Consider the following 22,450-nt stretch of genomic DNA (forward strand, 5'->3'; position numbering starts at 1 on the left):
GAAAAAAAAAAAAAAAAAGAAAAAGCTGAAATTATAGAATGCTGGTTTGCTTCATTCTGGTTTTAATCCCCTTCTTGAGCAGCTCTGGATATGTGCCAGGAGGTAGGGGTTTCCATAGGCAAACAAAGCGCCTGTACTTCCCAGCTACCCTCCTTCCCACTCAGTTTTAAAGTTCAGGTGTATGAGGCTCCACACACAGGAGCAATTTCAGTCTGTGAGCTACTTTTGACAATGTGCAAGTGATCAAAATGTGCTCACAGTAAACACACTTCTTCCTCACTCCACTGCTTTTGTGGGGTGCCTTTCTCAAACCAGGTCTGTTCTATCAGGGTAACAGTTTTACAGCAGCAGGGCTGGTGCAATACCGTGGTCCAGAGTGTTGCTGCAGCGTGCTGGGTACTCCCCACCTCCCACAAATTAGGGGCCTTACAGCTTTCAAAACAGTGCATGTACTATTTAAATTGCTTCACTGGGAGGAGAATTATGTGTTCTGCAACGCCTCAGGACAATGAGCCAAAGGAACTATAGAATAGGAGCTTGGTGTTAGAGCCGGGGCTCTGCTTTGTGTGTGTTTTAGCCTGGTATGTAACATTACTTTTACATTAACATTTGTGGTTCCTTTTTTATGCACTCCAGCTTCACCATGCTTCCCCCTTTATATTTTAACAGTCAGAATCCTATGATCCAACCAGGGTGGCATGTTCAAAGCTCCACTTCTTTTTAGCACTGATTAAAAAAAAAAACCAGGCAAAAAAACCCCTTAGAGTATTGACAAAGCTTACTTCAAATAGCTTTTATTAACACTAGGACAAGACTATAGCCAAAGAATTATACAAAACACAAAACAAAAAGGATTTTAACAACTTGGTTGAAGACTATTTCACGCCAATCCAGAGCTCATATATCTATAAACAACAAAGTTTTGGAGCACAATATTACTTAACATTACTCATTGGATACTTTCAGATACAAAAACGTATCAGGAATAATAACAATGGTTCCTTTTACTCTTATGGAAATATTACTATTGACCTTTGAAAATGTTGTCCTTTGGGTCAGTCCCAGTGATACTTTATCCCTTAGAATCTGCTCTGCCTGGAAAGACAAATTACAGATAAACTTTTAGAGATCTGAGCAAAAGGACTGTTTTTTATTGTAGAAACAGATAGCAACATCAATTTCCCAAGGAAAAAAATAGACACTTCAGCTGTGCATCCCTAGACCAAAAAGTCAGCGTTGTAAAAACCGACGGCAGTAAGTTTGCTTTGAAAGCTTTAGTTATGAGTTCACCAGGTATTGCTTTATGCTTTCCTACTGCATTCTAAATTAGAATATTAAGCCAATCATTAAATTTAAAATAGCAGTAAACTATGCAGCAAGAGACACGTGAACCATTCCCATAAGACACGTCGTCTACACTCTTGTGAAGCCAACAGAATAGATCCACTACTGTCAGTGTTCTTTCAGACAGATTTTCTAGAAGCAGAACTGGCACTTCGTATCAGAAACAGGTACGTGGGGCCAAGCTTAGATCTGTTACTTGGGCTTTGTTTACAGTTTCATGTGGCTGACTGCAAAGTTCAGGTTTCTTCTCTAGCTGCCTCCCAGACATAACCCAAAGCCTGTTAGAGGAGGGATTTCAGTGCTCTTTCAACCAGGACATCCTATGGCTCTGTTACTGCCAATGTGCCTCTGGCCATGCAGGCACACCATCGGAAGGGAGTAATATGTGGGGATCTTAGCACAGAATCACTCTCACTGCATAGCACCAGTGCCACTGGTTTCACACATCCACACAGAAGCATGGCTTCCGTATAAATTACGGCCCTTATAAACTACAGCCCAACTCACAGCATGCTAATTGACATCCCAACAGCAGTATCTTTGATGGTGCAGAAGAATTTATATTTTGCTATAATCTATTTTAATATGCTGAATCACAGAGCAGGATGAAGGATTGTGCAGAAGACATATAACTGATTGTTGCTGGAACATCCTTTTTGGTCTTCACCCTCTGTGGTGTTACTTACTAGGGATTAAAACTGAGCTAGCAACAAGATGTCATGGGACAAAACTCTTTTGGATCAAGTGAAAATATTACATTGTTAAAATCAAAATGGGTTCCTTTTGAGGCTTGAGAGGAATGTAAGTTTCACAATTTCTTTTTTTTTAACAGTCAGCAGACAGCTAGCTAAATTGTACTTTTAAAATACTGCTCCAGTTTGGATCTGTCACAAAAGCATTTAATTGCTGCTAGAAGTGACAAAGATAAGCTACTCTCATTCCCACACCAAAGGCAGGGGTATCTGTCACAAAAGACAGACTTTTTTTGTGTGGTTTTCTGTGTGCTACAAAAGGGGATTCAATTATAGGTACAAAAATGAAGCAAGTGACATGACAAAGAAAAATCTTGAATGACAATTTAGAACACAAACTCCTTCAAATCCAGGATGAAAAGCAGGTAGCAGAAACTTGATTTAAGAGAAATTCTTTCCTGGAAGGTTCCACACACTACATCCCCCCTCCCCAGGTACATATGCTGTTTTACTTCCATACAGAGTCTGTAAAAAAAAAGAAAAAAAAGTACAATGGTTCACAAAGCTCTATTGTGACCTTTAAAAATAAAACCACCATGCACTGATATGCTTCTGGAAAGGCCACTATTGAGAAAAAAAATAATTTCCCCTATCAGTCACCTTATGAAGTGTCTGCTGGAGGTTGATAACTTCTTGGGCAAATGCACAGTATACACACAGGGCAGCACACCTGGCTGCTGCTGCTGCTGCTACTGCTGCTGCTGCTATTTAGGACAGGAAATAGTACAGCAAGCTCCATGTCTGCGTGCGTGTGGGCATGCCTGTGGGACAAGGGGGCATTTCCCAAAGAATAAACGCTCGCAGAGCACCTCCTTGGTCCTGCAAGCTAATAGGAGTTAGTTGTCTCACAGCCATCAGTGCCTTTGGAAAAGTTCCCTCTAATTCTTCGTCCCAGACACATTGCCCTGAAAGTGTCCTGCTGTCTGTCTACAAAAATTAGTTAGTCTCTACATTCTTGTTCTCTACAGGACCTCTGGTGTTGGCTGCAGCATAACCTTTCTAATATTTCATCTCCGGTTATGACTCTCAGCTTTTTAGAGAGGCTGCACTGAGATAAGACACCAACTAAAATACCACGTACTCTAGAGAGGGATTAATTTTGCTACTTACATTCAGCTGGCAGCATGTTGTTGACTTTTTTGCAAAGTAAAGGAATAGCCATCTTTGTTTGCATAATATTTTCTTTTTCTTTTATTATATTTATTTAAGATAGCTTAATGATTTTACTTTTCTCAGATTCACTTGCTTGGAATTAATTGCTTCATCTTTACTGAAAGTAAAATTAGGAAGGTACATGAGTAAAAAAAGGGAATAATTCTGGTATCTTTTCACTGGCAAAATTCCCATGAACTTTGATTATTCGCTAGGAATGTTGCCTGAAAAGGGATCATATAATCAAGCACTTCATTGCTGCAGATTATATTAAAGCCAAATGGGCACATACAGAATTCCTGCACACAGAATCCAAAAATGAAGTGCAAGACACTCTTAGGTTACAGCAGTTCTGAGATTTGCCGTTCATGATTGTTCTCATTCCAGCCCAGGTAAGAGCATTAAGCTGGATAAAATTAATTCTTTTCTTCACATCCTGAGTCATATCTCTTTTAGTTTTCAGTTTCTACTATGCACTGAAGGACCCAAGAATACAAGAAAAGTATTTAATGACCTAAAAGTACAAGAAAAGCATAACAGTACAAGAAAAGCCACATTCATCTTAATATTTAGTCCCTAACACTGGAGAAGAATGTGAACTGGAGCAAGCATGTTAGTGGTACTTGCTGCTGAGGCATCTCTCATTCTGGTAGTTGGTGACTTAGGGACATCATTATTGGGGGAAGAGTGCAAATGACTGCATGCTTCCCCTGTGAGCCTGGGATGGGGCTTCTATGGGATGTCACTCTGCCTGCCTGCAGCCCTTGTACCACCAGCACCAGACACAGGGTCACCCTGGCTCCGAATGCTCTCTGCCACCTCCTCAGCTTCACCTTCTCCATGGAATCACACACAGAAATCGACTTTTTTCCCATCTTGTTTATGCATTTTAGCTCATTTTTAGATGTAATCTAAGCTCAAATGTAGATATTTTGGCAGTCAGCATGAAATATCTGGGAATGAATTTTCAGAGGTGTCAATCCCTCTAGCCTAAGGGAGATGTCCATGGGAGACATGAGATACTGATGTCTCCTCAAAAACAGTTCCTTAGCCTCTGAATCTGGACATCTGAAACACGTAATTCATGCATCTTTCTGAAATGCTTGCAATTTGTTGTTGAATCCAGTTAAAACTGGGCATTTTTAAGAATGTCTATGTGAATATTTCCCTGGAAGTATGACTAAAATTGCTGGAAGATATTTTAACTCTAATCCATGGGGAGCTATTGATGGTAATAAAAAATACTGTGAGAAGAAAACAGCAGCAAGTGAAACTGCCCTCTCAGAAAGTCCAGGTCTGCTTTGAAGGAAGTGTTGATATTCACCATAAGCCTCAATCATTTCCCACAGGGCTGTATGGTGCCTTGTAATGACATAATCAAAAAGTAATGGTGTTCTGGACTTAAAGGACAAAAAAAAAAAAAAAAGCACAGCCTGATCATCTCCCATTGAAATCAAAGAGGATTTTGCTATTGACTTTAGCGAGAACAGAGCTCTGGACACAATCTGTGTGCAGTTTATTTGCACATTTGCTTATCCAAACGATCCTAACTTCAACCAATAGTATGTCTAGATGTCTGTTTGAGACTACATCTGTATGAATGTATAACTGTGAGTTTGTAATGTGGTTTAATTCAAATTATTTTGGCATTTTAAAAGCATTTCCAGCTACAAAGGACAGCTTTAGTTGATTTGCACCCCAGAACATAGCCTTTGATTGGAAAAGCTTGTAACTCACATTTCAGGTTGCAATTCATATTCAGTTTCATGCAAGCTAACGACACAATCAGATTTTGCATTTTAATTAATTTTTAAACAATGTTATTATGCACTCAATTAAAACTTTGCAGCCATTATTTCAAAATGGGAAAAGCTCTACAAGTTACCCATCTCATCAGCTATAGTCCTTGGTTTTCTTGAAGGGAAATTTCTTTGATGATCACAACAAAGCTGCAGAAAATGGCAAGTAAGATTGCCATCACGAGTCTGCTGAAAATGCAGGATGAACTCCTCACTGCCTTAGTCATGTGAAAACCCCTTCAGAACAGCCTGAAATCAGGCAAGGTGGCTTACACCAGGAGTTAATTTAGCCTGCTGGGACTCGTTGCGTTACTAAAACAAGCATGGTTTTGGCTTGTAAATGGGGAGGGAGAATTTTATTTCACTTTTTGAGGGTCAGAATTTTATTTCCCTTTCTAAAGAGCATACATACATTTTAGAGTAAACCTTTCAGAATAAAAGTTTACTTCTCATTATAGGAAATGACGTTCTTTTTTTTTAGATTTTCCTTTTCAAAGCATGCCTCAGATTTCTAACTTGTAGTGGAGAGCTTTGGTATAAGTAATAAAAGTCTTTAAAACTAAAATGCTAATAGTAAACAAACCCAAATGCATGAAAGATATAGTCTGACTGCATAACAAAAGAGAATTATATAATTCTATTTGAGTGAAATCTTTCATCTTTGATTTACAGGTTTGAGTCTGCCTATAACTGAAACCATATTGTTCCATATCTTTCATATCATGGCCTTCCCCAAAATCTTGTTTTAATTAAGGTTCCTTTCAGATTTCAGAATAAAAAGCATGACAGTCTTCACTTATGGCTTTAATTTTTTTTTTTTGAATTTGGAAAATACATAAAAAATGAACATCACTTTCTTTTAAAAGCTGAGGAAACTATCAAATACTGCAAGCTGAATACTTCACAGTATCTCCTGGGGTTCATTAAGTGAGAAAGTTGTAAACAAAATAAAAGTTACTGTAGCAGAGTTTTGTTCATTTGAAGTACTCTTACATACATGCCCTATCTCTTTCTCTGACGGTAAGGCAACACGTGTAACAGTTTAAGCGTTCATTATCAGCTAAAGGCACAACTCTATGTAACGTTCTCAAACATGGAATTAAACAGCTGAAGTCACATTGCAGGGAGATCTTGCTGCACTTTGGGGATCTAAAATAAAGCCTAAACCCTTTGAAGCTTCTTAAGCAACATCAGTCTCTTGGTGCGGGACTACATAAAAGAATCAGTTCATATTCACGTCACGACCTGTAAAAAGCACCCCACACAACCTCCACAGAAACACCTGAGCTTCAAATGAGCTGCACGCAGTTACTGAAGATCGTTGCTTTGGAGTCAGAACGCAGAAACATTTCAGAACAAACTAAAAACACATTTGAAAAACTATCCATACTAGATCTCTGCTGCACATATGGTGAGCGCTACTGTCAACTACAGAGGGTACAGCACTTTTTTTTAAAGGCAGAAGATCGCTTGTTTTAGAGACTTGTGGATGTGTTTTTATGATAGAAAAGATTACATGAAATGGGGAGGGATGACCAGGAAAAGGGAAGAGAAAATAAAGCACCACCAAGCACACTACTTCAGGGGACTTATAGCACAAGAAAAAGTCCTTTCCCTTTATCTAAAATCCCTCGTCATAATTTAAACACTTTTCACTTATTCAGCTAAGAATTCATTACAGGAGATTAAAAATTGGCACGTAAAATAAGGGTGGAGATTTTTCTTCATGAAACAGAGCGAAGAAAACAAATTCTATTAACAATTTAACACAGTATGAAAAAAAATTAACCAGTAAAAAGTGTCAGAAAGTGATTCATGGAGTTCACAGAGTATGTTGCTGGCTGTTGCAATTCTCATATCTATGATCTATCATGTAGAATTTTGCAATACTCTATTTCACAATTTCTGTTGGTGAGTGGGTCAAACAGCATATAAAAAGCATGCTCTAGGCTCTTTCTCTCAAGCCCATTTTTCTGTAACTCTAGAATTGTAGCAGTTACATTTAAGGAATCTTTTGGGCTCTTTCAAGTCCATCCAAAGAACAAGTGAAGCTGCTATTCAGAGTGTTGTGCCCAGTGTTTATGTTCCATCTGATCTGTGCCACCCAAGAAGCAGACAAGACATGTCTGAGGGTGCTTTGGGGGATACACAATGATGTCACCCACAGGAAATATCAGGGAGGACTTGGCACTTCACAAGGCTGGCTCTTCTTCCATGGGCTCACCAGCAGCTCTGTAAAAATAAACAGGCAATCAGAATACAGCACAAGAGTACACAATGACATTGTAGATTTTCATGCATAATCAAAGCTGATTTTTCAGCTCTCTCAGATGTTTATTTGTGTTATTCAGTTATCCATAAATAGAGTTTCTTTCCTAGGAAGTATAAACAAATGTCAAGTGGAAAAACATTTTAGATCCAAGCAATCACCAAAAATGTTCCTGTTTATATTAAAATATGTCAGAATATTTTATAACTTTTTGTCCAGAAATGTACATGCTTTGTGTCAATAGAATCAAATAATTTCATGAAAAAAAAGCTGTGATACTTTATTTTACAAGCTTTTGCAACTAAAAATACACGCATTTATTTTTTTTAATGGCCCATACCATTAAAGCAAAATAGCTCACTAGTAACCAAGTAGTGAGCAGTGTTTCCTCTGAGGTTCTTCTCCAGTCTCTTAATTTTTGATTTTGTTCTTTCATAAACGCATTGCCTGCCTGCCTGCAACTTTTTAGACTAAATTCTGAACCTGATCAGCAGATAGCTACCATAGAGAAGATATCTCTTATAATATAAAATCAGACTATATGTGTATCTTTTACTTGAAAACTTCTGGGAAATATTCAGCTTAGGCAGGATGAGCTCTCTAAGACAACCAATAAGAAAATAATGAGGATACATATGATGACCTGGCCTAAAGTCTTGTAATTCCTTGTATCTGACAAACTACTGCACCTGAGGAATATCATGGCAATTATAAAATGAAAAGCTTTTGAGATCACAGCAGGACCTCACTATTGAAGGGCAAAGAATTTGGACAGAAACCGTTTTTCACATCAGTCTGTCAGAATACCATATGATACATGAGTTTAAGAACTCCTTTAAAATAATAACTTCAAGTAATTATGAAATGAGAACAAAAAGTAAATGTAAATTAATAAATGGGGTGTTTACCAGATAATCTTGTAAGCCAGTATAATAACTGACTTCAGTACAAAATCCCTCAGAAAGCACAAACACATGAGATCCCATGGAAAAGAAAAGTAACTAATGGGGGCTTGCTTGGGCTTTGATAGTTTATTCAGCAAGGAGACCAGAGAATTTTAAATGAATCTGGAATTTATTAAATTCTTTCCCAATGAAAAAAATCTGATGTATGTCTTTAAATGATTTTATACAGCTTATTCCTTTATGATCTGGAATGATCACAGCTAGCATGTTGAAAAATATGTCAGGTGAATGATATATGAAAAAGAAGATGTTTTTCAGACTAATCACTTTCCAAAGGGTATTGAACCTAAAAGATTATTGATCTATAAATCTCAAATCTTTTGTTCCTCACCAAGCGGTGGAGAATGTTTCCTACGTACAGTAACCACTGCAGTTCCCTCATTCCTTTGAGGTGAGGTGAAGCCCTCTTGCATTCTCTCTTTTTACCCTCTTGCATTGTGCTGGCTTACAGCACAGACCACACAGTGGCAGCCAGGGTGGGATGGAGCCCAGCATGCTGCTGAGGTCCTCAGGTGTGATAAAGCATCACACACCATGTGGAGAATTCATACAGATGGTGTATGTTGCTGTTGTGCTGACCATACACTCCACTTTCTCCAGCCACTTTTGGGAAACCTGAACATTCCCTGGCATAACACAGAAGTGCAATAAGCCCTTGTTAAACATCCAGAACCTTATGGGTCTGTAAGGAAAGAGGATAATCTGGAAGCAGGTGACAGCTCAGTTTTTAGGTTCTGCTGTGAGTAAGCAAATGAGAAGCAATAGTTGTTAATAGACTTCAATTGGAGAATGGCAGAGCAGGAAGGAGTGAAGCTCTGGGAAGCCTCTAGAAGTGGGAATGGGAGTTTGGTCTATTTATAAGAATTTAGGGAATCAGTACATGCAACAGTCTGTTCACATGTACTTGGTTTCTGGGACTGACATTCTCTTGACCATAGTACAACTGAGAGGATCTTATTCAGGGCTTTATTCTTGGGAAATTTTTCACTGACAAGGGTGCTTCTGAGTGCCAGGAAGCACTCAGACATCCAGTGCTATATTCCAATATATTCCAACAATAGGCCAATATTCTGCAACAACCAGAGTGAAAGCACCAATAAAAATTTTTATAAGCAAGTGGCAGATGCAAGGTCCTTTTTGGAAAAGGAGAGGAGGTTAGAGTGCCCTGGTAATCCAGTTGTTGTCTCTCAGTGTGTGTACTCTCACAGCCTTCTTCAGTCTCCTTTTGAAAACTTCTGTATATGCTTTAACTTCACTTTATTCGTGTTAGAGAAGTCATTGATCTATCCAATGGCTTATCATTAAAAACATGTATTTTTATGAGATAATGGCTTAGGCCAGAGTTTTATGTGAGAGCCAGTATAGTTTCAGGGCCTTCAGTATATAGAGAAAAACACTCCAAGTCCCATAGCACTGAGCAGTGAATCAATATATACCCATTCTGCCAAAATCAAAAGTTCTCAAAAGAAAAATCAAGGGGGCAGACTCTGACAGGCCAAATTTATGTTACTTCAGCTTTGTCACTGTTAGTTACATCAATTCAGTCAGTCTTCTGTAGCTGACAGGAAGTTGGCATAAAAACATAAAATAGGCACCCCCCCCATTCTGTATTGTATGCTCTGACTGGTTCCTCGAGACACAGCTGTGAGGTTCTGGTCTGATCTGAACTAATTCCATGTGGTCAGCAGATTCAGAAATACAACAGTTGAGACTGTACTGATTGTAGAATCACAAGTGTGATTTTTCTCTAAGGCTTCACCGTGGCTCATTTAAACTGCAACTTCCTAGGAGCTGAGCCCTCTTGATTTTAATGGGCTGGGAAGAGTGCTCACCTTTAGCTCTCTATATGCACAATTCTGACCATGGCAGAATGAAGTAGACTCTTCGCCATTAATGCTAAAGAAAATGACTCTGTTTGAACCTTAAAACAAGAGAAATAAATGAGGCAAAAATCCTACCATATGGATAAAATCTGGCAAAACACGTGACATCTTAAATATTGTTCTGCGGCAATTGAGAATAAATGTTATTTATGAGAATATTATTTAAAATACTCAATATCCACCATTTAAAAAGTTAATATTTAAGAATATAGATAAACTCAGAACATCATCCAAAAAAGTAAATGTTTCTCTTACCCTATTTTTTTAAATTAGAATTACAGAGATTCCTCTTAGCTACATCATCACACACATAAAACTAAAAATTCAAGGTATGTTTCCAAGTCACAGAAACTGCTGAACAAAAGATAGATTTTCTGGCATGGTATGGCTGTTTTATGCCGTAATCTGTTCCTAATTTAACTCAGCTGTCTCCGGGAAGATCGTTGTAATTGAAAAGCGATCCTCTGGTAGCAGAGAGCTGGGAAAAAAGAGGTACATTTCTATACCATGGAGATGATTCAGAGAGCGTATAAAGATATTCTATAAGAGATCCTAGTAAAATTGAACTTAGTATGGATCAAAGAGAAAGGAACTAAAAGTAAAAACTATCCTAGCTTAAGAGCAGAACAAACTGCTCTCAAAAGAGGAAGTAATGTCCAAATAAGGCAAATTAAATAAAATATAAACTCTGGCAAGTTAAATATAAACCCTCAATGAAGCAGAACAAAGGAGAGTCTGAAGAGCAACATGTTAAAGGCATAAAAGCTAATAATAAAAAGATCTTTCAAAATACATCAGAAGAAATGATCAAAGCATAAAAGGAGCATCAAGGAAGGTAGACCACAAAAGCAAAATGAACTATTTATATCTGGGTTCACTAGAGAAGTGTCAGGGAGATTTTATTATTAGCAGATGAACTATCTTAAACTGAATCAGCACCAGAACAAACTGATATATCAAACATTGCCAAATTTCTAAGAGCAGATGATATTTGTCTGCTAAGTTCCAGGGGAATGTGATTAGGATGCTGTTAAAGAAATAGTCTTTGAGCATATTCTAAAGCTGAACTCAGCATCCATGCAAGAGGTAGAGAAGGCAACAAACGCAGTTCCCCTTTTGGAAACCACAGGAGATACAGTAAGCCTTTATGGGGAAATTGAAAGTAGTGATAGGCATTTAGGTAACAGTAATTTGAGTTAGGTCTTAACACTTAGAAAGATGGCAAGCCTTACAAATTTATTAGAAGTTTATGAAGGAAATTAGGGAAGAGGGATCAAGTGACAACCCTGCGCAAAGAAAGTCTTCCAACAATTTCATCCAAGTGCTCTGAGGAACCCAGCATATGAGAGAAGGTCCTCTTAATAGATTAACAATCCATCAAAAGTAGGAAACAGAAAATAATTTTGGTGAATATTCACCATGGAGGGATTCTACAGAGTATCTGAAAAAGACTAGACTGACTACCAGTAGATTTAGGTGATAATGTTTACTGATCATGACAAATGTGCCAACACTAGTCAGTTCTAAGGTCCATAACACCATTTCTGAGTGGAAAAGCTAAATAAACACAGAATACCCAAAACGGGGGAGGATAGCTTTAACTGTTTTAACAATGAGGGCTACTACTGAGAGATCGGAATTAAGGGTAGTGGAGCAGAGAGCAACAGAAACAAAAAATCCCCAATATTAAGCTACATTGTAAATCCTCAATGTGCCCAGCTCCAATGTGCATGTGCATGCAACTCCTACATGCAATTCTTACTCTCTCTCTTAAAGACTAAGAAAATTTTGCACAGAGAGGAGCAAAAATCATCAGAGGTAAGAAAATATTTTCATACCAGGAAGAATACAGAGTCTTGAGAAGTTGAAGCCTTTAAAACCAGAAATGGTCAAAGATTATGAGTAAGTAAAGCGCTGGTTTTCTTTCTCACAATACAAGAACTAGGGGTTCCCATGTGATTTTATTGGTTAATAAGTTTAGAGCAAAGAAAAAGGCGTACAACGCCTCGTGAGGCTGTGGAATTCACTACCAATTACGAAAGGTGTAAGCTGGTTAAAAAAAGTATTGAAAAGTTTATGCCTCTGTATGTATCCTGTAGGCTTTTACAAAGGATGGGTCAGACACAGCTGTTGAAATCTATCAACTCACCAGGGCAAGGCTGGCTCTCAATCTCCTCTACTCCTGGTTCTCTTCCTTATGCAACCACCACCGGAGGATGAGAGAAAGGTGGGCAAGATGAGGCTGCAGGCTGACCTGGGGAAGCAGATCCTATAGGGCATGGCCAGGTAGGTGCTGGTTACTCAGCACAGCTGAGGCAGATATCCAAATAATGAAATGCCAAGTGAAGCTTTATGAATTGATATACAAATACAGCGAGTGTCCCTAAATGGTGGCTAGCTGTATCCCATGATTCAACCAGTTGCTCTAGTATATAACATAATTAAATGTGACTGAAACTGCAACTGGTAGCTCTGTAACATTAAGAGTAAAAATTACACTTTGTTTTAATTTCCATTTGAGTAAAATCTACGCTCAGCTGAATAAGAGCCATAAAGTCAAATTCTGATAAATGTCATTCTCAAGATTTACTGTTTCCTGTAAAAATAGTAAGTGCAAGAGATCTCCCTCCACACCCTTTTCTTTTTTCCATTTTAAGAAGAAACATCCAGAAGCTCCAATGTATCAGAGACAGCAGGGTACTGAGTATTTTCACAGCACGATTTCTGAAACAGATGTCTGGCCAAAGCAAAATTCTAGTCAGCTAAATCTGTATCTCACATAGGGAATAAACAGTTATCAACACACTAAAGTTTTGGTAGTTAGAAATGTTTTATAGAGCATGCCTGTTCCTTTAATTGCATCTGTATTTAAATCTGTGTTAGCATCATGCATGTTTTCTTTCCTATCCACAAACCCTTTATTCTATATCTGTTCTCTTCTGAAGTCTATAATCAAGATTCAATTGGACCTTAAAATGCAGAGTTGTGCTTTGGTAAAATAAAACACCAAGAGCATAGCAGCTTTTCACGTTTTTCTTCATTTACCCCGCCAGAGAAAATCAAGTAAAAAAGTAATCAGCACTGTCACTTGAAGAAAAGAAAGAAAGAGAGAAGAAAGAAATAGAAATACTTAATATGGGCCTTAGCCAGGAGCATTTTATCCTTTATTCATCAGTGGTAAATGAGTCAGATATGAGTTGGCCAGGAAAAGAGCTCCTTTACCCAAAATCTGAGTTTAAAGTGAGTCATCTCACTCCAAACACCAATATATCCTCCAGCATAACTGGCAAGAGTTTCCCACAAAGAGACTCTTGCTGCTGCTCTCTTCATCTGGAGGCCTGACCATCCAGATCTGTAGTCGACAGGATCTTTACCATCAAATCAGTGAAACAGGATTAGAGTTGCAGGCCAGAACTATCAGCCTGGCTGACCGTGGTGGGAATTAAGAGGAAGTAAATGGACTCCTGGTGTAATCAAGGAGCCCTTCAGGCCAACTTGTCAGCCACAGTGCTTTCTGCTCTCATCCCACCCTACCTGTCACAAACAACTTTCCCAAACACTCAATGCAAAAGCTTGCAACAGGTCTTCAAAAGGTGACTCCATCCACAACAGTAGGGGGAAGGGCGCATCTAAGGTGGTCTTACCAAGAGGGCTTCAGACCCCACATGACTTCTCACATCCCTGCAGCCCTGTGTTTGCCATAGGAAGTGGCTGGAGAAGAAGAATTGCATACATAGTCCTTTATTACAACAAAAATTAAAATGTCTGAAAAAGCAAGGTTGAACTTATCTCTACCTTACTGCAGTTTGTGTTGGTATGTGCCTCTGAAATGAACAGCATGCTTATATGAAATGCATGAAATCATACAGAACCAAATAGTGTGCAATGTCACAGAATCAGTCCCTGGACATCCCATGATGGACTTTCATTCATTTTCAAAGTGCATCCAGGCCCTCTCAGGTCTCCCCACAGTTTAGACAATCCCCAGAATCAGACCCTTAGGGGGGCCATTTTTGATCCCATATTCTACCTTACCTTCATCAGGAAGAAAAGAAAGACAATGATGCCCAGAAGCCTCAGAAACCTAATTATCAATTTTGGTCCAAGGGGACAGCACTTTTGTTGTCCTCTCACTCCCTGATGGCAATCCGGCTTCATGTGACCTCTTTGTGGGTAATGAATGTGGAAGCAAACTTCAGAACACGTGTGTGTGCAGGCTTTTTTTTGTGCTGCTGACAAATGTCTGCAGCACCACAGAAGATATTTCAAACGAAGCCATTTTTCCACAAAACAATTCATCATGATGGAATGGTCCCTATAAGAGTCCAGAACTGATGAAGTGTAATGAATCTGGCAGCCACATGAATTCCACTTGTGTACAATTCAGCACATCTATTTTTTTCCATTTTTCTCAGTTCTATGCTGAAATTCTGTTTTCAGAATGGGTGGAAACTGTCACAGGTTATCAGTTGGTAGGTAAAAAGTACAATAATTAAGTGCAGCATTAGCTAAAGGGTTATTTTGTTCAAATCACACAGGATCAGCAGTTGCTTTCAATAGCTGTAGTTTTAAGTGAGTGGAGGCACATAACAAATACAATTCTTGGTTATTCTCAGCAATGTAAAAATACACAGAATTAACCACACCCTTTTCCAGACAATTTAAAGCTTTGCTTTATTTGACTACATTAGTTCCAACACTTTAAGTAAAATTATTTATATTTCAGAGCTATGCAACATGTATGTACCTTTCTGTCCCTAGGTAGCAGAAGTGTCTCATAACTGTTAGAAATTTATATGGAAACTCTTACATTATTCCTTAGCTGAGCACTGATTAGCACAGTCACAAATCTAAAATACATCTTGTGTTCATCATGGATTCCTCTCTAAGCTTTTGTGAATTTGTTTGCAATAATACCAGCACAAGAATAACTACAGAATATTAAAACTACAATTACAATTGGAAAGGTAATTATGAAAATACTGTGAACTTTACTAGCTAGCTCTTCTCCCTGTGTCTCCCTTTGAGCTGTGCCTCTCAACTCATTGACAGATGAGCATTCCCACTGTTGTAAGAGATGTTCGCTCCCAAACACATCCATAGCTTTGAGCACTGCACTAGTCCCCTGGGTGCCTATCAGTTCAGTTCTGATTAAAAGATCCAACGTGGGAGGCAAGAACCGAAGCAAATAAGAAGAATTTATTTAAATAAGAAGCTGTCACAATGTAGGAGCCATGGACCCTTCTGGCTCCACTCCCATCACTGCTCTGCCTACCCACAGCTCCCTCCTTTCTCTTCTGTTGCTACAGCTATGCTCCATACCCTTCAGGGAGCCGATGAGTCTCCTTATAAGGCTTTTTTCATCTTTCCTCCTCCCTCCTGTTTTTACTTTGTGATGGAAACTGAATGGTTCCACTACATTTTGGGTCTTTTTCTACTGGTGAAGACTAGAAATGTTTGTCCTTAAAATGAAAAAATAGGAAAGTCCAAAAACTTCTGCAGTGACTTTTCTGATTGTAGATGACACAGTATTCAGTGGCTATCCATTTTTCTTTTCTTCTGTAATTGGCAAAAAACACAACAGCACTTACTGTATCATTTTCTCAATTTGGAAATTGAAAACAATCTTCATTAATGTAAAAAGCAGATGACAAGCTGGAAAAAACAGTGTTCTCATTCTTTGCCGGTCTACCTTCATCTTGGTACACAGAAAATGTTGGCCCTAATCCTTGTCAAGATTGGTTTAAGTTTTATACTGGCACTGTTCCACTGCTTCCAGGGAAGTAACTTTTAATGCCTGTCTAATATCATTTACTAATGATTTAAGTCCGTTCTTATTAAATTTATCCGTGTGTTAAATACCTTCCTAGAAAATTAAAACTAAAACAGATTTGAAAAGCTTCCAATGAGAAAAGAATATGGTTGATTACATTTGATCATGTCTATTTACCTCATATGGATATCGCACTTTTTATGCACCAGTGAGCATCAGACATGGGAAGAAAACAAGGTCCTTGTACTAATCATGAGCTTTAGTGAAGAAATAGACACACCAAAAAAAACCTAACCAAAACTGCTTGCACAGAATACCTCTGCTTCCAGAGGCCAAGTGAGACCACTCAAATCCAGGGATGAAAATTTCCAGTATCTCAATCAGCAGATAATTTTGAAGCAAGCCTAGTCTATCTATTTCTTCATCTCACTTGGCTGGAGCAAAAGGCTTGTTCTCTCTAATGATTTCATACACTTACCTGCTGCCTTCCTGAGGGATACACTGCTCAACATCCACTGAAAGAGAGGCCATAGCAGATACCGTTTCTGTCTCCTCCCTCTCTTGCTGCTGAGACTCAGCCAGAGCACAGTCCACTGGCACAGAGTATGGCTCCACTGACTTCCAGTACTTGCCTAAGGAAAACACACATAATAATTTATGGGAATTTTAGCTAGCATGGTGGTACAAGCACAGTAATCAGTTAGTTCAACACTGAGTGATTATAACTTAAAATCACTGTGGTGTAAGCAGTACAGTTGAAATTTCAGACTGCAGTGAAGACATATATTTCTGAACCTAGGAATGCCAAGTTGGAAAGTGCTTTCATTCCAAAGGCTGTGTCACACCCTTCCCCAGAAGGTAATAAACTGGAGGAGTAACACACAGACTAATGAACACAGGTTGTCAGGCAGGCTATTGCCTTTATCTACGCAAGGTGAAGAGAGTTCAGAGCAGGGCTAATAACTAGAAGCTCGGATATGGTAGAAAGTTGATGCATATACAGCAAAATGTAGAAAAATGCACATTATTGTACAAAGTGCTCACACAGCACTGTCTTGAAAAGGAAAAAAGTCAGAAATGCCAGCTCGGACTGAAGTGGTGTTGCCAGAACAATCAGGTTTGTTAGTCCTGGATGTTCTTTCTCCTCCAACCTCAGGGCGTATACTAGAACAATAATTTATTTAAAACTTTCATATATGAACTGGCTGTTGCTGGAAAGCTGCCAGGTATCACAAGGAATAGAGACTTCTGGTTTGCTGCGTAAAATTTGCCGTGTAAAAACACAGCGTTGGATTAAAAACATGAATATTTTCAGCTTTCTGCCTGCAACGGAAGAAGGTCCTCAAGAGACACAAACAATAATGGCAGGTGACGCATTCTCAACATATAAAATCATCTGCTACTGCAGGGCTATTAAAAAATAGGTTGATTATTGATAGCCATATGAACAAGTAAGAATTTACATATATATTTCTTATAGTCCAGCAAAACCCTGAGCGCTCTCTGATTGCCAGGTGGATGACACCTGGGAATTAGGAGCTTTGGGAAGTCTGGACCAGAGCTTATTCAGTGTTTAGCAAGAAGCTTTCAGCAGCTGCTGCAGAGGTTGGATCAGGGTACTTATCTGGGAATTAGACAGAGGGTTTCAACAGCTGTGAAAGAGTGGGGATCAAGTAGGGGACTTTTCCGAGGACTAAAAGGAGGATTTTGGCAGCTGGGCAGTGGGCTGAGCTGAGGTGCTTATCCAGAGGGTAGTTGGAGGCTTTGACAGCTGGGAGGCCAGGCCAGCAGTGGTGCTGCCTGTGCTGCACACAGGTTGCTGAAAACCACTTCTTTGGTAACACAGCTCTCAACACACAGTTTCAGGCTTTTGGAAAGATGAACTTTTCCCTCCAGTGAGAAAGCAGCTGTCAATAAAGCCTGAAAATGTCTTTATTCAAAAACATCATTGCAAGATGAAAGCCCAAGTCAATCTTCAAGAACAACCAGTGAGCATGGCCAGAGTGTTTCTTTGAACTCTAATAGTGTGCACGTTTGAGTAGTTAGCAGAATCTTTAAATAACGGGGACCTTCTGGGGATAAAATGTAAAGTGTATTAAGTATCCTACAAAGTTGAGATTAAGTGTTAGGAGTTTGGCTTTGCTCCAAAAACATGAAAGACAGAGCTAAAAAGTTATGTACATAACAGTAGGCTCAATGATTGGAGCCTGGCAAATTTTATAAATACAAGACAAAAATATTCTCTATTATTACTGTGCTCAGAGACCATATTCTCTATTCATTAAAAAATACACTAAAAACAAACAAAAAAGTTATATGAGCATTCCACAATGTTCTCACAGATCATATGTGCAAAAGTCAGTCTTTGCAATATACACCCAATTCAAACCCTATAATTTATGAGCTAAATGTTCACAGAGTGGGTGGGGTTTTTGTTGCAGAAACAGATGTGCAAGAAAATCAAATCTGTTGGCATGGGAATAATACCCCCTCTTGCCTATAAAAGAAATGAACCCATGTTCACTGCTGGAGTTTTCAAGGGCTCTTATTCATAAAATAAAATATTAGTACCCAGCTACCACTGTGTTGCTCTCCTGCAGCAACAATAAAACAGCATCAGTGAGGACTGCTACGTCACATTCGTTCATTCACACACAGGCTCACACACCAGCTGCCCCCTGAATCCTGACTTTCTTGTAACATTAAAACTCAGGGCCAATTCAAGCATATTAGTGGGCTCTCTGTGCCCATTTAACTGCCCTTCATTCCCATGTGATTGGTGATTTTCCTTGTTTCCATGCATTGAGAATTATGAGAGGGGCTTCAGTGATAAAGAAAGAGAGTAAAGTCAGGCCAGGAGGCAGGTGGCAGCACCTATACTGCAGTGGAGGGTCCTGGAGAAAGGAAGTACATGGCAGGGTGTTTGTGGTTTTGTGGGAGGAAATTTTAAAGCGGTCCCAGTTAGGAATAGCATCCAGGTAGCAGCAGGTACCTCATGCAAAGAGAGCTTTGTGATGCTTGTGAAAAAGCAACAAGAGGTTTTTCTTTAAAATCAGAAAACTCTACTTTACAAACACCTGGGGTAAGCAGAACAGCTCTGCAAGCTACTTTTTATCTGGGACAACATTTATGTGTTGTACACAAAACCTACAGGCCTTGAATCTGTGTTCAGCTGAAAGATTTGCTGGCAAGGTGTTGTGGAATGGAGAGGCAATCACAGCATGCAGCTGCAAAGGAGCTTTGTTACAAGTTCTAGGTATGCTGTGGATTGACAATTAAATGAGCTCAAAAAGCATCTGCCTCAAATTGCTCACATCTCTGAAAATGCCATTTCTGCTGTTCTCTACTGGAATGTGAAATTCTACCGGTCCTGTTACATTCATTGAGAAGAACTTGGTGGAACTCAGGGGAAAGAATGAAGCATGCTGCTGGTTTCATTCATACAAAACATGAGCAATCACGGCTTGCAAGAAAAAAACAATGAAACCAAATCAGTCTTCTAGGTATGCTTTGGCTTTCAGCATGAAAATGTGCTTAAGTCTCCCTCAAAGATTTGTGGGAGCACTGATTATTACCAGGAAATAATAAAAGGGAATGTTTCTGTCACTGTTACAGGCATTTGTAATTGTCTTTCACAGATAGATTTGGACATGCCATACCATGGTTTGCTTGAAAAAAGAAGTGTTTGGGGGTGGTATTCAACAGGATTGTTTAGAAATAGCATATTACATGAGTGTGGGAACTGCTATTTCCAAATGTATTAAATTTCCAAACGATCTCTGGATCACTGTCACATACAAAACATTTATACAAATTCTATTTTAGTTAGAAAAAAGTTGTTTCTTATTTTCTAAGTATTGTAGCCTCAATTTTTTGCAAAGAGCACAGAGGAGGGACTTATTTGGTCTAAAATATTGCTAACATTCATTATGAAAGTTGGATCACAGAAAAACAAACCCAATATACATGCAAACAAAGATCCAAACAAATCAGGTTTTCTCAGTATCTCTTGAGGTGCTATTTCACAGCCTAATGCTCTCTGGCCTGCATAACTCCCCATAATATTCCACATACACTTGCTTCTCTTAGTTAGATCTAAATATGAATCATCCATAAAGCTGCACTGAACTTCCTCAGTGCACCTTTCTGTCATCCAAGCATATTTCTTTCTAATACTTGGTCTCTCTCCAGACAAAACGAGGTATACATAACTTTTTAGGTAATATCTGCAAGAAAAGGCAGAATATTGAGTATCAATAGCTCCAAACCCTGAGCAGCCTGACTTAGGTTTCCGAAGAACAGCCCACTGGACTGCAGGACTGTACTGGTTCAGCTCAAACCTAAGTGTGGCAAAATTAAGTCACTCTGCAGAGCTCTGGACTATGTTTTCAGACTTACACTATATATTCCTTCCTAAATCCACCCCTTCTCTCTCAATTGCCATCATTTGTGTGTGTTTCTAGTAAAGACACTGTGCCTTTCTAGAGCCATTTTTTTGTTTGTTTCTCAATTCACCCTTTTTTGGCTTCAGATCCATTTTCTGTTAAATACGTCTTATTTCAAACAGAATTGCATCTTCTTTCCTCATGTCTGTGGCCTGTGTGCAGCATTCTGTCCTTACTATAATTTGAAAATCTTTTCTATCTTGCACAGTACATGAGTCACCTTAACTTGCCGACTCCTTCCAGATCATTAACAGATTACTAACATGGAATTTTAACTCATGAGATACACTAGGACATACCCCTCAGTAAAAAGGATTTACTGGAATATATCATATAAAGCTAATTTACTTAGAGCATTTGCATATATAGGTATCTACTGGATATGAAGGATGAATTATATGCCCACAATGAATTTTCTTTGTCACTTTACAACTCAAATCAGATTGAAAAGTACTGCATGATCAGTGGATAATGCATGGTGTCCCTTTTAAAAACTGCATTTATTTCATGTAGATGAATCCCAATTATTTGGGATTCATCTAACATGAAGAAGACCATTTGTTATACATTTTTTATTGTTAAGGAGCCAGCAAACATTAGAAGTCAGGAAGCTCCCACTGCCTCAGTAAAATGGCAGAGAACAGAAGGTGAGAGAACTTAAGGGAAGTGTGCTCAGTTGGATTAAGCAACTGATGGCATAGAGAAAGTTCTTCAGAAAGCAAATGCCCTGAAGCATCTGGGTAGTAAAAGATTAGGGTCAGGGCACAAAAATGAAGCTATAACGTACCCTCTGCACCAGAAACAGAATAATGTATTTTTTAGTATTGTTGCATGGATCAGTGCCCATGTTGAGCTTTTTAGTTTTATCTCAAGCTCCTATGCATCTCAAAGTGAGTACTTTGTAAAGAGCAGCACAAACACAATCTGAATAAACTATTTGTTAGAGCTCTAGTTTACTTGTCTGTTCTTGTCCCTCACTGACAAGCATCTGTTTCATTCAAGCTGCTCTGGAATAAAAAGATTTGGGAATATTCAGGAATCAGAAATCTCTAAATAATTTTAGTGTGTTAGTTTTTTTAAGGATAAATACATAGCAGAAACAAAGAGATGTCAAAGAAACAAAAATAAAAGCATAGATATAAATATATTCGACACAACATGTCAGTTTATACATAAAACATTTGCCCACTTTTTTTCTCTGAAACAATGTCTATGACATTAATTAATAATAAAAAAATTAATCCAAACCCACTAACCCACCAACACAAACCGAGAAACATACTTTGAATTTCAGTGGTCTTTTTTAAAGAAGCTATTGCATTCATATTGGGGATTTGGTGAACAACATCTTCCGGGAGAGGCTCCAGCTGAAAGAATAGAATAGAATAATATAAATATTCAATAAGCCACAGAGACATAAAACAAACTGAAACAACCTAATCCTCAGGAAAAACTCAGCCCAAGAACTGGTTAACATTTTGCTGATATCAGTTCTAAATGTATAGCCATGATTTTGTTTTCTGTTTTCCAGCCATGTAATTGAATTCCAAGGGGCTTTTCTATTGGCTGCAAGACTAATCTATGGAGTCTCTGAAGCAGGTGCATGTCTGTGTATTATTCATTAAAAAAATGCTAGTTATTTGTGTAATTTTTGTAGGTTCCTCACAAACCAAATTCCACTGTGTCTGTATACGCAGCTGGGCACTCCAAACAAAACCTTGCTGAAGCCGCACTGGAACCAAAGTGTGCACTCTATTATCTTTATTTTTCTGGTGTTATTACATCTAACCATCTTACACATTTTAAGGTTTATAGGGGAAAACCATAAAACACAGCTGCTTTTACTAACTTTACATTAATTTCAAATAAAGCAGTAGATAAAAAAGGGTTATGCAGATCAACAGTAAGAGTTCTCTAAGTAAATTTTTTATAGAATCAGCTGCATTTTAATTAGCCAGTTTTAACCGTATATTCTTTGAGTAGGGCTGCATTAGCACAAAGTGTTCAGCTACTGCACAGTTATTTTTGTCCTGAAATGGATAGATATACCAAGCAAACTGTATTTTGA

The 22,450-nt window shown here is 38.5% G+C and overlaps 1 protein-coding gene across 13 annotated transcripts in view; it reads right to left on the reverse strand.

Annotated features, from left to right (window-relative positions):
- Positions 1 to 775: 775 nt before the first annotated feature.
- Positions 776 to 22,450, reverse strand: part of HDAC9 (histone deacetylase 9) — a 460,923-nt gene continuing 439,248 nt past the window's right edge. For all 13 annotated transcript variants that reach the window (XM_032684266.1, XM_032684274.1, XM_032684321.1 and 10 more), the window contains 3 exons: positions 21,665 to 21,749; positions 16,416 to 16,569; positions 776 to 7,279 (listed from right to left, as the gene is read on the reverse strand). In XM_032684266.1, the coding sequence (XP_032540157.1) occupies positions 7,240 to 7,279; positions 16,416 to 16,569; positions 21,665 to 21,749 (279 nt within the window). In that variant the 3' untranslated portion in view covers positions 776 to 7,239. The remainder of the gene's footprint in view (positions 7,280 to 16,415; positions 16,570 to 21,664; positions 21,750 to 22,450) is intronic.

This window comes from Chiroxiphia lanceolata, chromosome 1, assembly GCF_009829145.1.
Source record: "Chiroxiphia lanceolata isolate bChiLan1 chromosome 1, bChiLan1.pri, whole genome shotgun sequence".
Taxonomy (NCBI): Eukaryota; Metazoa; Chordata; class Aves; order Passeriformes; family Pipridae; genus Chiroxiphia; species Chiroxiphia lanceolata.